The sequence below is a fragment of the Anoplopoma fimbria genome, chromosome 4 (assembly GCF_027596085.1).
Source record: "Anoplopoma fimbria isolate UVic2021 breed Golden Eagle Sablefish chromosome 4, Afim_UVic_2022, whole genome shotgun sequence".
Taxonomy (NCBI): domain Eukaryota; kingdom Metazoa; phylum Chordata; class Actinopteri; order Perciformes; family Anoplopomatidae; genus Anoplopoma; species Anoplopoma fimbria.
Window position 1 is genome coordinate 13,108,741 of NC_072452.1, and position 15,317 is coordinate 13,124,057.

Consider the following 15,317-nt stretch of genomic DNA (forward strand, 5'->3'; position numbering starts at 1 on the left):
TTTTTTTTCATCCAACTACAGACACATGTGCGCAGCATTGCAAACTTGTACAAATCTGTAGATGTGCAAAACTCGGTTTTAGTAGTTGTGGTGGAGTTATATTTACCACGTTTAAAAGCAGAACAAAAAATAATTCATCCAAGTTCAGAGAACTTACTAGTCAAAAAAAATATCTGGACTTGTTTTATTTACATTTTTGGCTGCAAAGGATACAATAAGACAAAGTAAAAAAAACAACAGCAGAAACAATTAAAACAGAGTCTAACAATCCACCACTCTGACCTTGCCTTGCAATCAGCCGAGGCTAAACATTTTAGGGTCAGGATATCCAGTGTGAAAACACTCATGCAGATCAGCAGGTTAGCATTACATCCTAGAGGAGGACACATACACAGATTTACTAATTCGGATGCCCACTGTAACGAAACGTCCAATTAATAACACTTCAGTCATACTAATATATATACTTAAATGTATAGTTTATTAGTAGCTTGCACTTAGTATCGTTCTGCATTTTATCCATACTGTAAGAGTTATTTGTTGACGTTTGTTTCCCGGTTGTTTCCTGGTTTTAACCTCAAGGATAACTGCAGTTGCAACAATTGATTTTACGTCATATTGTAATATTTATTTCATATAGATATAAACACAAGTCATAAGCAGGATACAGCCAATTTGAATTGTTCCCTTTTCTTCATTTTCATCAGTGTTTTTGTTGAACCTGACTCACGGTGGCGCTATACACCAGCCTTAGGATGTTTGAATTCCTCTATTCTTTTGTGTGGAAGAACATTCTTCTGTTCCTGTGTCAAGATAGGGACAATCAGCCTAGGCTCGCTGTTGCTTTTCGTGTTCTGTGGTTGAACAGTATTGTTCGCTTTATGCCTCAACCTGTTTGAAACCAATCGTCGATGATGGATTCGAAAATAATCTTGTTTACAACGTGCGGTTTTCGTTTCCTCTTGCTTTTTCTGAACGCCGCAAATGGAGACATGAGCTATTCTTTTCCAGAGGAGACGAAACGTGGATCAGTTATTGGAAATGTGGCCAAGGATCTCGGGCTCGACAGGGGCGCGCTCTCCAACAGAAGAGCCCGCATTGACTCGGATGGGACTGATGAACGTTACTGTGACATTAACCTGAATAACGGAGAGTTGATTGTCGCCGACAGGATTGACCGAGAGGGGCTTTGTGGAGAAAAGGCTTCGTGTATCCTAAAACACGAGCTTGTGATGGAGAATCCTCTGGAGCTCCATCGGATTAATCTACACATTCAGGATATTAATGATAACTCGCCACAATTTAAGGAAGACTTGATTAATCTAGAAATTCATGAGTCGGCAGACAGGGGAGCTCGTTATGTGATTGAAGAGGCGCACGATGCGGATGTAGGACAGAATTCAGTTCAGCAGTACAGCCTTAAGAAGAATGATAATTTCATTCTGGCTGCTGATGGAAACACAATAGAGCTTGTTCTTGAAAAAGAGCTTGATCGCGAAAAACAACAAGAGATCAATTTGCTCCTAACAGCTTTAGATGGAGGCTCTCCTCAGAGATCAGGTACTGTAGTCATACACGTCACTGTACTGGATGCTAATGATAACGCCCCAGTGTTTAGCCAGGCCGTTTATAAAGCCAGTCTGCCTGAAAACTCCCCTGTAGATACTGTAGTGGTCACAGTGAGCGCTACTGATGCAGACGAGGGAGTCAATGGTGACGTCACTTATGAATTTGGACATGTTACTGATGATGTGAGGAAGATATTTAGTATTGACCGTAAAGTTGGTGATATACGAGTAATTGGTATTGTTGATTATGAAACTACAACATCATTTGAAATACGCGTTAAAGCAAAAGATGGGTTAGGGCTGTCATCGTATGCTAAAGTAATAATTTCTATCACTGACGTGAATGACAACGCCCCTGTAGTGAATTTGAAATCACTAGTGAATCTCATTCCAGAAGACACCCCACCTGGTACAGAGGTGGGCATCATCAACGTGCAGGACAGAGACTCTGAGACTAACAGACAGGTCCGCTGCTCCATTCAGCAAAACGTCCCTTTTAAGTTGATTCCTTCTGTTAAAAACTATTATTCTCTGGTGACCACAGGACAACTGGACCGTGAACTAGTGTCTGATTACAACATTACAATCACTGCCACTGACGAGGGCTCTCCACCTCTGTCCTCCTCTAAAACTGTTCAGTTATCTGTAGCAGACATCAACGACAACCCACCTGTGTTTGAGGAACAGTCCTACAGCGCTTATGTGACTGAAAATAACAAACCTGGCTCCACTTTATGTTCCGTTACTGCTCGAGACCCCGACTGGAGACAAAACGGTACAGTGATTTATTCTCTGTTAGCTGGTGAGGTGAACGGTGCCCCGGTGTCCTCCTACCTATCTGTTAACGGAGACACGGGGGTGATCCACGCTGTGAGGTCGTTTGATTATGAACAGTTCAGGAGTTTTAAAGTCCACGTGATGGCCAGAGACAACGGTTCTCCTCCGCTCAGCAGCAACGTGACCGTCAGTGTCTTCGTATCGGACGTGAATGACAACTCTCCTCAGATACTGTACCCCGCCCCGGAGGGCAACTCCTTCATGACCGAGCTGGTCCCCAAAGCTGCACACGGAGGCTCTCTGGTGTCCAAAGTGATAGCGGTGGACGCGGACTCCGGACAGAACGCCTGGCTGTCCTATCATATAGTCAAATCCACTGATCCGGGACTTTTCACTATTGGTCTCCACAGCGGAGAGATCAGGACACAGCGGGACATTTCTGAATCTGACAGCATGAAACAGAACCTCATTGTGTCAGTGAAAGATAACGGACAGCCCTCTCTCTCTGCCACCTGTTCCATGTATTTACTGATTTCTGATAACTTGGCTGAGGTGCCAGAACTGAAGGATATTTCTTACGAGGAGAAGAACTCCAAACTGACCTCTTATCTGATCATCGCGCTGGTGTCTGTGTCCACCTTTTTCCTGACCTTCATCATCATCATCCTCGGTGTGAGGTTTTGTCACAGGAGAAAGCCCAGACTGTTGTTTGATGGAGCAGTTGCCATCCCCAGCGCTTATCTCCCTCCTAATTACGCAGATGTTGACGGCACAGGAACTTTACGCAGCACTTACAACTATGACGCCTACCTGACAACAGGTTCTAGAACCAGTGACTTTAAGTTCGTGTCCTCTTACAATGACAACACCCTGCCTGCTGACCAGACTCTGAGGAAAAGTCCATCAGATTTTGCTGAGGTGTTTGGTGAAATGGAAGAGTGTGTAGAGGTATGAATATAGCATTATTATTTTTTCATAGAGTCAAATCAACCACATTTTTCATTTCAAACCATGTCATTATTAGGGATTGCAAATCCACTCTATGAATATTTTAAACACAACGTTTTTTTCTCTCTTCTAACTTCGTTAGTAATAATGTTTTTTTACTTTTTTTGCGTCATTCTCCTCTTTTTTCTATCTTTACTTGTCTGTCCATTTAGGTATGTCTTTCAAAATTTGTTGTCAGATGAACATTATTTGTTTCATTCTTGTCACATTTGAATACATTCATGTATTTACATCTGACAATGAATAAGTCTCAGACTTTGTTTGTGTGTGTCCAGTACAGGAGAATGTTTGACTTAACCAAAATACTGATCTAAATTTACTCAGATCTGCTATGATTTATTATAGTTTGCTGTCGCTGTAATACAACTCTGTTATTAGTTTGCTCACCATGAAGTAAGTTTATTGCTAACGTTAAGTTGTGACATTGTGACATAATTTTTATAAGAAGATTCTGCTTGTGCTGCATCAAAAACCTGCTCTTCAATATTTCACGAAAAGTAACTATTTTATTTAGTGCATGCAGTTCTTTGATCACGTCATTATTAACTTGTAACTCAAATTAATTCATCATCCACTAATCAACTGGAGCATAAAGGATGCAATGAGAATCTACTTTTCACTGATTCTATATATGCCAGTGACATCTTCTATGTTTTTACTTTAAGTTTCTGGCAGACCAATCTTTATCCCAGTCTCCTGTTAAAAAAATAATAAAATAAACAAAAATAATCTCACTTATCATACATTCATGTCTTACTTCATATCCCTTCAATCGTGTGCCATTTGTGTCAGAGGGAATCTCACACTGAGCTTTTTGAGATTTACTCTTTGCTTCTTCATGAACTACTGTTCTTTTGATTGTACCTCATTTGCACATTTCTTTGGACAGAAGTATCTGCCACATAAATAACTTTAAATGTAAACATTGGTCTTCCACCTACGGCCAGGGAGGTAATGTTATAATGCTAACCTGCAGGCAGATGTATGTACCTTAAAAGCTGAATGGCTGAAAGTCTATGAACATGCTCCTCTTTTCAAGTGCTGCTTTTTCAGGTGTATGGCTTCACCTGTTGTATAGGTCTTTTCTTTTGAATCCTGTCCACCAAGCTTGTTACATGTGTTGGTTTGGGCTTCCTATTGTTTGAGTTTAGCTATGGCTGATTGCTCTCTGGTTTGACTACTGTAGACCAATACCATTTTTTCTTAGCATATGACTTGAAACAATATCAGTCACCTTGTTCATTAAAATAAAGAGCACGTTTTATACAGACATCTAGACAGTTCATGTTGCCAGAAAGAGGGTCTTTTCTTCCAGGTATCCCAGATATGTTTGTCTAGTACATTTTGGTAATAGCTGCCATGTTTTCTCTGGATTGACTGGGTTTAAAGTCATTGGTCTTAACTAGTGTCTCGGCTATGTTGCCACATCTGGTTGTTTTAAACGTCTTTTGTTTTAAAGTAAGTTTATTTTCTCTCTCTCTACACACACACACACACACACACACACACACACACACACACACACACACACACACACACACACACACACACACACACACACACACACACACACACACACACACACACAACCTGCCCCTGTGTTGTGAGTGCTTTTTGTTATGCCCACTGTTTTCAACTCATGGCTCTGTCCTTGGTGCTGAAAAGTTGCTGTCTTTTCAGATTATTTTTGTCTACTTTTTTCCAGACTTTCATCAATTTCACACCACTACTCCCCCTAATATGTGATGTAATAAACCAATTTGACTTTAGTAATTCAAAATGTAGGTAAATGTGATGATACAACCACATAGTTACATACATTTTGTGTGTTTAATGATTTTAAGCTGCACATAAATATATAAACTCATTCATATGTGAAGTGTTACTTAATATGTAAAGGTTTAGCGCCTCATTGTAACTACATGAAAAAACATAACTTTAAAATATTTCAGAAAAGTGCTTCCTTTTTTTAATCCAACTACAGACACATGTGCTCAGCATTCCAAACTTGTACAAATCTCTAGATGTGCAAAACTTGGCTATAGTGGTTGTGGTGAAGTTATATTTACCACGTTTAAAAGCAGAAAAAAAAAAAGAAATCATCCAAGTTCACATAACTTACTAGTCAAATAAATTATCTGGACTTGTTTTATTTAAATTGTTGGCTGTAAAGGATACAATAAGACAATATAAAAAGGACAACAGTAGAAACAATTAAAACAGAGTCTAACAATCCACCACTCTGACATTGCCTTGCAATCAGCCGAGGCTAAACATTTTAGGGTCAGGATATCCAGTGTGAAAACACTCATGCAGATCAGCAGGTTAGCATTACATCCTCGAGGAGGACACATACACTGATTTACTAATTCGGATGCCCACTGTAACAAAACGTCCAATTTATAACACTTCAGTCATAATAATATATATGCTTAAATGTATAGTATATTTATAGCTTGGACTTAATATCCGTCTGCATTTTATCCATACTGTAAGAGTTATTTGTTGACGTTTGTTTCCCAATTGTTTCCTGGTTTGAACCTCAAGGATAACTGCAGTTGCAACAATTGATTTTACGTCATATTGTAATATTTATTTCATATAGATATAAACACAAGTCATAAGCAGGATACAGCCAATTTGAATTGTTCCCTTTTCTTCATTTTCATCAGTGTTTTTGTTGAACCTGACTCACGGTGGCGCTATACACCAGCCTTAGGATGTTTGAATTCCTCTATTCTTTGGTGTGGAAGAACATTCTTGTGTTCCTGTGTCAAGATAGGGACGATCAGCCTAGGCTCGCTGTTGCTTTTCGTGTTCTGTGGTTGAACAGTATTGTTCGCTTTATGCTTCAACCTGTTTGAAACCAATCGTCGATGATGGATTCGAAAATAATCTTGTTTACAACGTGCGGTTTTCGTTTCCTCTTGCTTTTTCTGAACGCCGCAAATGGAGACATGAGCTATTCTTTTCCAGAGGAGACGAAACGTGGATCAGTTATTGGAAATGTGGCCAAGGATCTCGGGCTCGACAGGGGCGCGCTCTCCAACAGAAGAGCCCGCATTGACTCGGATGGGACTGATGAACGTTACTGTGACATTAACCTGAATAACGGAGAGTTGATTGTCGCCGACAGGATTGACCGAGAGGGGCTTTGTGGAGAAAAGGCGTCGTGTATCTGAAACACGAGCTTGTGCTGGAGAATCCTCTTGAGCTCCATCGGATTAATCTACAGATTCAGGATATTAATGATAATTCCCCACAATTTAAGGAAGACTTGATTAATCTAGAAATTCAAGAGTCGGCGGACAGGGGAGCTCGTTATGTGATTGAAGAGGCGCACGATGCGGATGTAGGACAGAATTCAGTTCAGCAGTACAGCCTTAAGAAGAATGATAATTTCATTTTGGCTGCTGATGGAAACACAATAGAGCTTGTTCTTGAAAAAGAGCTTGATCGCGAAAAACAACAAGAGATCAATTTGCTCCTAACAGCTTTAGATGGAGGCTCTCCTCAGAGATCAGGTACTGTAGTCATACACGTCACTGTACTGGATGCTAATGATAACGCCCCAGTGTTTAGCCAGGCCGTTTATAAAGCCAGTCTGCCTGAAAACTCCCCTGTAGATACTGTAGTGGTCACAGTGAGCGCTACTGATGCAGACGAGGGAGTCAATGGTGACGTCACATATGAATTTGGACATGTTACTGATGATGTGAAGAATATATTTAGTATTGACCGTAAAGTCGGTGAGATACGAGTAATTGGTATTGTTGACTATGAAACTACGACATCATTTGAAATACGCGTTAAAGCAAAAGATGGGTTAGGGCTGTCATCGTATGCTAAAGTAATAATTTCTATCACTGACGTGAATGACAACGCCCCTGTAGTCAATTTGAAATCACTAGTGAATCTCATTCCAGAAGATACCCCACCTGGTACAGAGGTGGGCATCATCAACGTGCAGGACAGAGACTCTGAGACTAACAGACAGGTCCGCTGCTCCATTCAGCAAAACGTCCCTTTTAAGTTGGTTCCTTCTGTTAAAAACTATTATTCTCTGGTGACCACAGGACAACTGGACCGTGAACTAGTGTCTGATTACAACATTACAATCACTGCCACTGACGAGGGCTCTCCACCTCTGTCCTCCTCTAAAACTGTTCAGTTATCTGTAGCAGACATCAACGACAACCCACCTGTGTTTGAGGAACAGTCCTACAGCGCTTATGTGACTGAAAATAACAAACCTGGCTCCACTTTATGTTCCGTTACTGCTCGAGACCCCGACTGGAGACAAAACGGTACAGTGATTTATTCTCTGTTAGCTGGTGAGGTGAACGGTGCCCCGGTGTCCTCCTACCTATCTGTTAACGGAGACACGGGGGTGATCCACGCTGTGAGGTCGTTTGATTATGAACAGTTCAGGAGTTTTAAAGTCCACGTGATGGCCAGAGACAACGGTTCTCCTCCGCTCAGCAGCAACGTGACCGTCAGTGTCTTCGTATCGGACGTGAATGACAACTCTCCTCAGATACTGTACCCCGCCCCGAGGGCAACTCCTTCATGACCGAGCTGGTCCCCAAAGCTGCACACGGAGGCTCTCTGGTGTCCAAAGTGATAGCGGTGGACGCGGACTCCGGACAGAACGCCTGGCTGTCCTATCATATAGTCAAATCCACTGATCCGGGACTTTTCACTATTGGTCTCCACAGCGGAGAGATCAGGACACAGCGGGACATTTCTGAATCTGACAGCATGAAACAGAACCTCATTGTGTCAGTGAAAGATAACGGACAGCCCTCTCTCTCTGCCACCTGTTCCATGTATTTACTTATTTCTGATAACTTGGCTGAGGTGCCAGAACTGAAGGATATTTCTTACGACGAGAAGAACTCCAAACTGACCTCTTATCTGATCATCGCGCTGGTGTCCGTGTCCACCTTCTTCCTGACCTTCATCATCATCATCCTCGGTGTGAGGTTTTGTCACAGGAGAAAGCCCAGACTGTTGTTTGATGGAGCAGTTGCCATCCCCAGCGCGTATCTCCCTCCTAATTACGCAGATGTTGACGGCACAGGAACTTTACGCAGCACTTACAACTATGACGCCTACCTGACAACAGGTTCTAGAACCAGTGACTTTAAGTTCGTGTCCTCTTACAATGACAACACACTGCCTGCTGACCAGACTCTGAGGAAAAGTCCTTCAGACTTTGCTGATGTATTCGGGGACTCTAATGGCTCTCCTGAGGTAGGCACATAATTCATATAGTCTTTTGAAGATGCCTACAACGTTAATAGTATCTTTCTCACATACACACACGCACACACACAGCCAACGTGTCTTATTTTGTCAATGTTAGTCCTCTCAGTTGTCCACTATTTTCAGCCAGGAGGAAATATGTTTGACTCTCTTGGCTTGTTTTATTGTCCTTGTTGCTGAGCAGCGAGTTACTGATTCGTTTTTGCGCACCTTGACTGCTCTCCCCAATTGTTTTGTCATTTAGTTTGTCTTGAGTTGTATTTCTTTACATTGCTATTTTATAACAATTTAGAAAATATGTTCGCTTGCTTGGTATTAATGTTTCTCATCTGTTTTCATTATGTATACATTTGTTTTCACTCCTTTGAGATGATACTTTTTGTATTGCAATTTCCTTGATTTATTGCAACATTTTCTTGAGAAAAAAAAGAGAAAAAAAAAAATCTCCAAAAATTGACCCCTTTTTTTTTTCGTTTAAGGGATGGTGGGCCCTTACTATATAATAGCTTATTTTAAATAAATTCAACCTTTTTGATTAACCTTTTTTTCTAAATAATAAAATACACACCACCCTCATTACCCAGGTGTAAAGCAAGTACATATATCACGTACTCCTGTAAAAAATCAGTTGAACATTTTTTCAGCTGCTTTTTAATATAAACACTCTTTACTGTACGTTTGTGTTTTACCACAGGAAGGCAGCCATTCACATATGTGTTTGCCTCTTAAAATGACATACAGTAAAACTGTGGGCTATGATACTGTAGGTAACTACCTACAGACTGTTTTTTGTCAATACTGCCTCTTACAACGGTTCTGACTATTAGCACTGGATGCTAACTGACCAATTAAAAAATCTGTTTCCCTGAACTTTATATTTGTGGCTTAAAATTGAACCCTCCTCCATATAGATAAGTCAACATTGTTATGCATACATGGATCATAGTATTGCTTATTTTACTGCAACCATTTTATCCAATTTACAAAGATTGTTTCAAATGACGTAACACTTTTCATTAATTTGACTTTAACTTCACATACCAGACTTGTAATATTGTTAAATAATATTGTGCATTCATCAAGCAATAGCCTTGGTGATCTTTTGTTCTTCTCATTCATTTTTACTGGTATGAATGTTTATCAAAAAGCTGTATATCCTCAGATCTCCCTGCTCTGCACAATTGCTGGAGCCCACTTATAGGTGCTGAATTGCCTCCATTACTGCCCTTTCACTGTTCCTTACTTTGTATATTTTTAGTGACATGCAACTTTAATGTTCTTACATAACAGTGTGCTTTACTGTGGTCTGTTGTATATTTCCTCTATGGAATACATGGCATTTAACTCAGAGTGTGTTGGCGTGTGGAAATAAACTACTGTTGTGGTAGTATTTTAGTTATAAAGTGCTCTTTAGCACCTACCTGAGGGAAGAAGTTGAATCAAGTAATGCAGAGGATGAGAGGGGTTTGAGGATTTTCCTTTCCTCTGTCTCACTCCGGGATGTGTCTGTCCATGCCTGCTCATGTCCTGTTTGGACACAGGCTGTCCTCCACCTTTATTGCAGTCTAATGCATTAGAGCGCTAGATTCAAATCATTGTGTCACAGGGATAAGTTAATCAGCACATCGCTGAGAATATCAGCGAACAAGTAAGCATTGAACATTTGCAGAGCTATTATTAGTTGCAAACATATTCATGATTGCATTGTTCAGGTGTTTTGCTTTTCTTTTCCCTCCACTGTTGCCTCAAACATGAATGTTCAAGTTACCAAAACCTGATCTTATGTTGGTCACAATGCAAGGTTATGTTCATAGCCTATTGTCCACTCTTGTAATAATCCTCTCGGTCTCATGGTGACGCTCTTTTATACTGTCTGACTCATGGCTGCTATGGCGTGTCTCACATCATCTGTGTCAGTGGAACTGGAGTATTGGGTTAGAGCTGAGGGCTGTGTATGCATGCTGTTTGTGTATGTGTGGGTGTGGATAAGGGAGAGAAAGAGAGAGAGAGACTGGGTAAGATCGAGAAAGAGAGAGAGAGAGAGAGCGCAGCAGTGAAATGGGGACAGAGAGAGAGGAATCCGAGCAGACAGCGTGCCTAATAGAGCATGATTAACTCAGCTAGAGAAGCAGGCAACCGTTGGATTACAGCAGCATTTTCAGTTCGATATTTGGATGTATATGTTTAGGATTTAGCTATAATGTCGACAGTACATCTGTTTCTGAAAGCATGTTTAATAATGGATCAGCGATTAAACTTTAAACGGTGGCTGCATTTTTTATGGTTTTGCCTCCTTTTTGATGTTTCGTTTGGAGAAGTCCGCTACATCCTTCCAGAGGAGATGCAGCGGGGGTCGGTTATCGGCAATGTTGCACGGGATCTGGGGCTGAAAGTGACGGAGCTTGAAGCTCGTCGAGCTCGTGTTGTTGCAGAAGGAAGTAGCCAGCTGTGTGAACTGGACACTGCGTCAGGCAATCTTTTGATCAGCCAACGGATAGACCGAGAGGAGCTATGCGCGCAAGCCAGTGTCTGCATCCTGCAGTACCAGCTCTTACTTGAAGATCCCCTTCAAGCATACAGCATAGTTTTGGATATTGCAGATATTAATGACAACAGCCCAGTGTTCGCTGCAGATGAGATACAACTGGATCTAGTCGAATCCACTGTCCTGGGGAGGCGCTTTCCCTTGGAGAGCGCGCATGACCCCGATCTTGGAAGCAACTCTGTCCGTGAATATGAACTGAGCCCGAATAATCATTTTGCACTGGAAATAAGTACCCAAATAAACGGCAATGCATATCCGGAACTGGTTCTGAAGAAGGCCTTGGACCGGGAGGCAGAAGCTGAACATGTACTGAAAATCAATGGAATTGACGGGGGAAATCCAGTCAGATCAGGATCTGCGTCTATTCATATCCGTGTTTTGGACGCCAATGACAATGTCCCAGTTTTTAGCCAACGAGTTTACAAGGCATCTGTGCCAGAGAACTCTGCCATAGGGACTGTTATAGCAACGCTCAATGCAACAGACTCAGATGAAGGCGTTTATGGAGAGATAACATACTCTCTCAGTCACCTGTCAGACAAGATGGGAGGAGTCATTGAAATTAACCCTCTGAGCGGAGAAGTCCGGTTGGCAGGTGTCATTGACTATGAAGAGGCTAATACGCACGAGCTGGATGTTCAGGCCAAGGATGGGGGTGGTCAGGCGTCTCATTGTAAACTTATAATTGACGTTATTGACGTAAATGACAACAAACCAATGATAGAAGTAAAGTCAGCCTCTGCTAACCTGGCGGAAGACTCGCAACCAGGAACTATGGTTGCTCTGATTAATGTGTATGACCTGGACACTGGAAGCAGTGGGCGAGTCACGTGCACAATCCCAGACAATGTTCCATTTAAATTTGTATCAGAGGTCAAAAACTATTACATGTTAGTGACTGACGGAATACTAGACAGAGAACTTCAATCCGAGTATAACATCACAGTCACTGCCATCGATGCGGGCTCTCCCTCACTCTCCAGCGTGAAAGTTATAACAATCGTGGTCAATGATATAAATGATAACCACCCAACTTTTACGCAGAGCGAGTGCAATGCCAACATCTTGGAAAACCAACCCATTGGCACGTTTGTCATGAAAGTGAAAGCAGTGGACATTGACGACGGATCTAACGCTAAAATACTGTACGAAATATCAAAGGACACAAAGTCAGAAGTGTCCTCCTTCCTCACCATCAACTCAGACACTGGTGAGCTTTTCACATTGCGCCTCTTCGATTACGAACAGTCAGTACACTTTCAGATTAAGGTGACAGCTCGAGATGAAGGCGACCCTCCACTCTCCACCACCTGTACTGTTAACGTTTTTATTAAGGACCAAAATGACAACGCGCCTGTTGTCTTATATCCTGTCCAAACAGCCGGGTTCATTGCTGAGGATATGGTGCCAATGGAGGCGCCCAGAGGTTACCTGGTTTCTAAAGTGGTTGCTGTGGACTCCGACTCTGGCCATAACGCCTGGCTCTCCTACAGGATTATCAAAGCAACGCAGCCCAACTTGTTTATAGTCGGCCTGCATACAGGAGAAATCAGAACTGTGCGAGCATTCATGGAGGACGATGAACTGAAACAAACTGTTGTCGTTTCAATAACGGATAACGGGCCTCAATCTCTCTCCGCCACCGCTACCGTCAACGTAATGATTGGTGACGGGCTGCCGGTTTTAAACGAACTCTTTGAATTTGCAAATGAGTCACAGGACAGCGACAACTTAACCCTCTATTTGATTATCGCTCTTACAACCGTCTCCTCCCTTTTAATCATATTAATCAGTGGAGTGTTTTATTTCAAGCTCTGCAGGCGTAGTTATGTGTACCATTCAACCACCGATAGTCTCCCCGTTTTCCCCACAACCTACCTCCCCCCTAGTTTCACAGATTTAAGCCGTTGTGGGACCCTGCTAAAAGATGACCGCTATGATTCCTTCTTGACCACGGGGTCGTGGAGAGGCGATTTTCGTTTCGGCTCAAGCACAGACACTGACACACTGAAGCAAAGAAGCGCAGCCTATCAAAAAAACACGCTAAGGCACGCGAGGGCAGGTGCACCGCTTCCTTGTTACGTGCTCAAATGAGAGTCAGCATAGATAACAATATGTTATGGATGTTTTAGAATAATCCCAGTGCGCTGAATTAAGTGTCGACCCCATGCCTGCCAAATATGTTAGATTTGTATTTGTGAGTGAATATGCTGTCGATGCCATGTTGGATATGTTTTTTTTAATGTTCTTGGAGTTTTACTAATAACCTTATCCCCCAAATCACCTGACCATGAATACCTATGGTAACCTTAACCCAAGTGTAGATATTCTATCTTCTGGAATATTTTCGAAACTAGTAGCATAGTAGAATAAATAAAGTAGTTATTCTATTTATATCTGCTTTTTCTTTAGCCTTTTTTTAAATCTAAGATTGTTTTCAGAATATAGTTTGCTTGTTGTTACTAAGTCAGGCCTATTATTCTACTCTAATCTCTCTGTCTCTCTGTTTTTTAAATGCATGGTTCACCTTTCTGACTACTCTATTTATTACTGCATCTTCTGTTTTTATGAGAACAATACAGTTGAGGAACTGGTATTATAGCTGTTAACATTATTGTTTTGTCCCTGGTATATTTATATTGCCTCTGTTAATGTTTCTGTGTAAAAAAACAATTTCACAATTTTATTCATGTCCATTTTTTGACTTGGAATACACTGCAGCCAATTTGATAATGCCATGTTATGTTTAAAAAAATGATACATGATTTATTGTGTGACAGATACATAGTAAAACCTTTGCACTATGCTATGAATTGAACAATATGTGAATAGACCACAAGTGTATCCTGATAAAAAATAAACTTAAAAAGAATATTGTGTCTTACTTATCCATTTGCCCATAACCTTTAGCAAAGACCATGTAAAGAACACAAATGTAGGACATTTATATCAGAAACTAAAACTGATTGCCATCATAACAAAAATCAAAGGCAACTGTCATTAACAAGAAGAAAAAAAACGTTCACACTATCAAAGGCTCAAATGCATTTATTCGAACCATATGTTTTCAAATTAACTGTCAATTACACTTTTCCAAAGCCTCTTTAGCATTAAGACACATACAGTTGTAATACATCAAACAGTAGGAACGTAAATCAAAAACAGTAACTGTAAAACAAAGCAATTAAATTCACAAACAGCATGACAAGTATTGTATTGTGGAGCTGCACTCAGCTCAGTGGTTTGATTCTTGCACAACAGTGAAATGGTGATTTGTGTTGCTGTGCCACAACGTCTGCGTGTGTGCGTGTGTGCGTGTGTGCGTGTGCGTGTGTGCGTGTACGACTGACTGTGTCATGGTTGTGAAGCAGAGAGGTTTTGTCATCAAAATAATTCACATGTGAATTCATGTGTGTTGCTGAATCGTGTTACAGCTGCAGGCTCATTTGTGCTCCTAATTTCAGCCATGGAGGGAGGAGGAAAAACAAGCAATGCTTCATTTACGACTATTATCTGGGTTATCGGAACACTGTTTTAAGCAGAGTGGTTGACAATATTGGAGAATGATAGAAAAGTATGTCAGTTTCACAGCATGACTGATTTTCATTAACACAAGCATCACAGAGTTTTCAGTGATTTAAAAAAAAAAACACAGTACAGTAGGTTGGTTTTGTTTTATCGAAACATTGTGCAGAGTAAGGGATGAAATGAAACAGTTTATATGGAATTTCAGGAATGGGAATTTTCTAGATAATTATTTTAGCTGCACTTATCTCTAATTGTGTATAACAATACATCTCAATAGGTAATCTTTTTCTTGTCACTTAAGAAGAGGATTATTTCATTCTACTTTGGTGGTATATGATGTGCTGGTATATGATGTTGAATTTTAAATTGTGATGAAATGTGTGTTGATAATTCATTCATGAAGCTGCTCTAAATAATAACATCATAGCATAAGGGCTGGTAGGTAAGGCTGGCTAATAATAAAGGAAGCATATTGTAATGTATGTTAAAATTCTCCAAAATAGACCTAAACATTATTTAAAAACTTGAACAACTCCAGGTTTAATAAGAGGTCAAAGCTCTCTTTCCATTGCAGCATTCCAACACATGTAAAGGTACCTGCTGCCAACTGACAGTCAAAGTTG

The 15,317-nt window shown here is 40.9% G+C and overlaps 3 protein-coding genes and 1 pseudogene across 3 annotated transcripts in view; all 4 read left to right on the top strand.

Moving 5' to 3' along the window:
- The window catches only part of LOC129090480 (protocadherin Fat 4-like), a 29,384-nt gene extending 26,085 nt beyond the window's left edge, over nt 1-3,299 (top strand). The window contains 1 exon segment of the mRNA XM_054598133.1: nt 963-3,299. Coding sequence (XP_054454108.1) covers nt 963-3,299 — 2,337 coding nt within the window.
- LOC129089894 (protocadherin gamma-C5-like) overlaps nt 1-15,317 on the top strand; it is a 211,440-nt gene that overhangs the window by 31,697 nt on the left and 164,426 nt on the right. The window lies entirely within an intron of this gene.
- Nucleotides 6,233-8,621, top strand: LOC129090481 (protocadherin gamma-A11-like; annotated as a pseudogene).
- On the top strand, nt 10,122-13,260 carry LOC129090482 (protocadherin gamma-A2). Its single transcript, XM_054598134.1, has 3 exons — nt 10,122-10,184; nt 10,539-10,605; nt 10,931-13,260. Exons 1-3 carry the CDS (start codon nt 10,122-10,124, stop codon nt 13,258-13,260), a joined length of 2,460 nt encoding a protein of 819 aa, XP_054454109.1.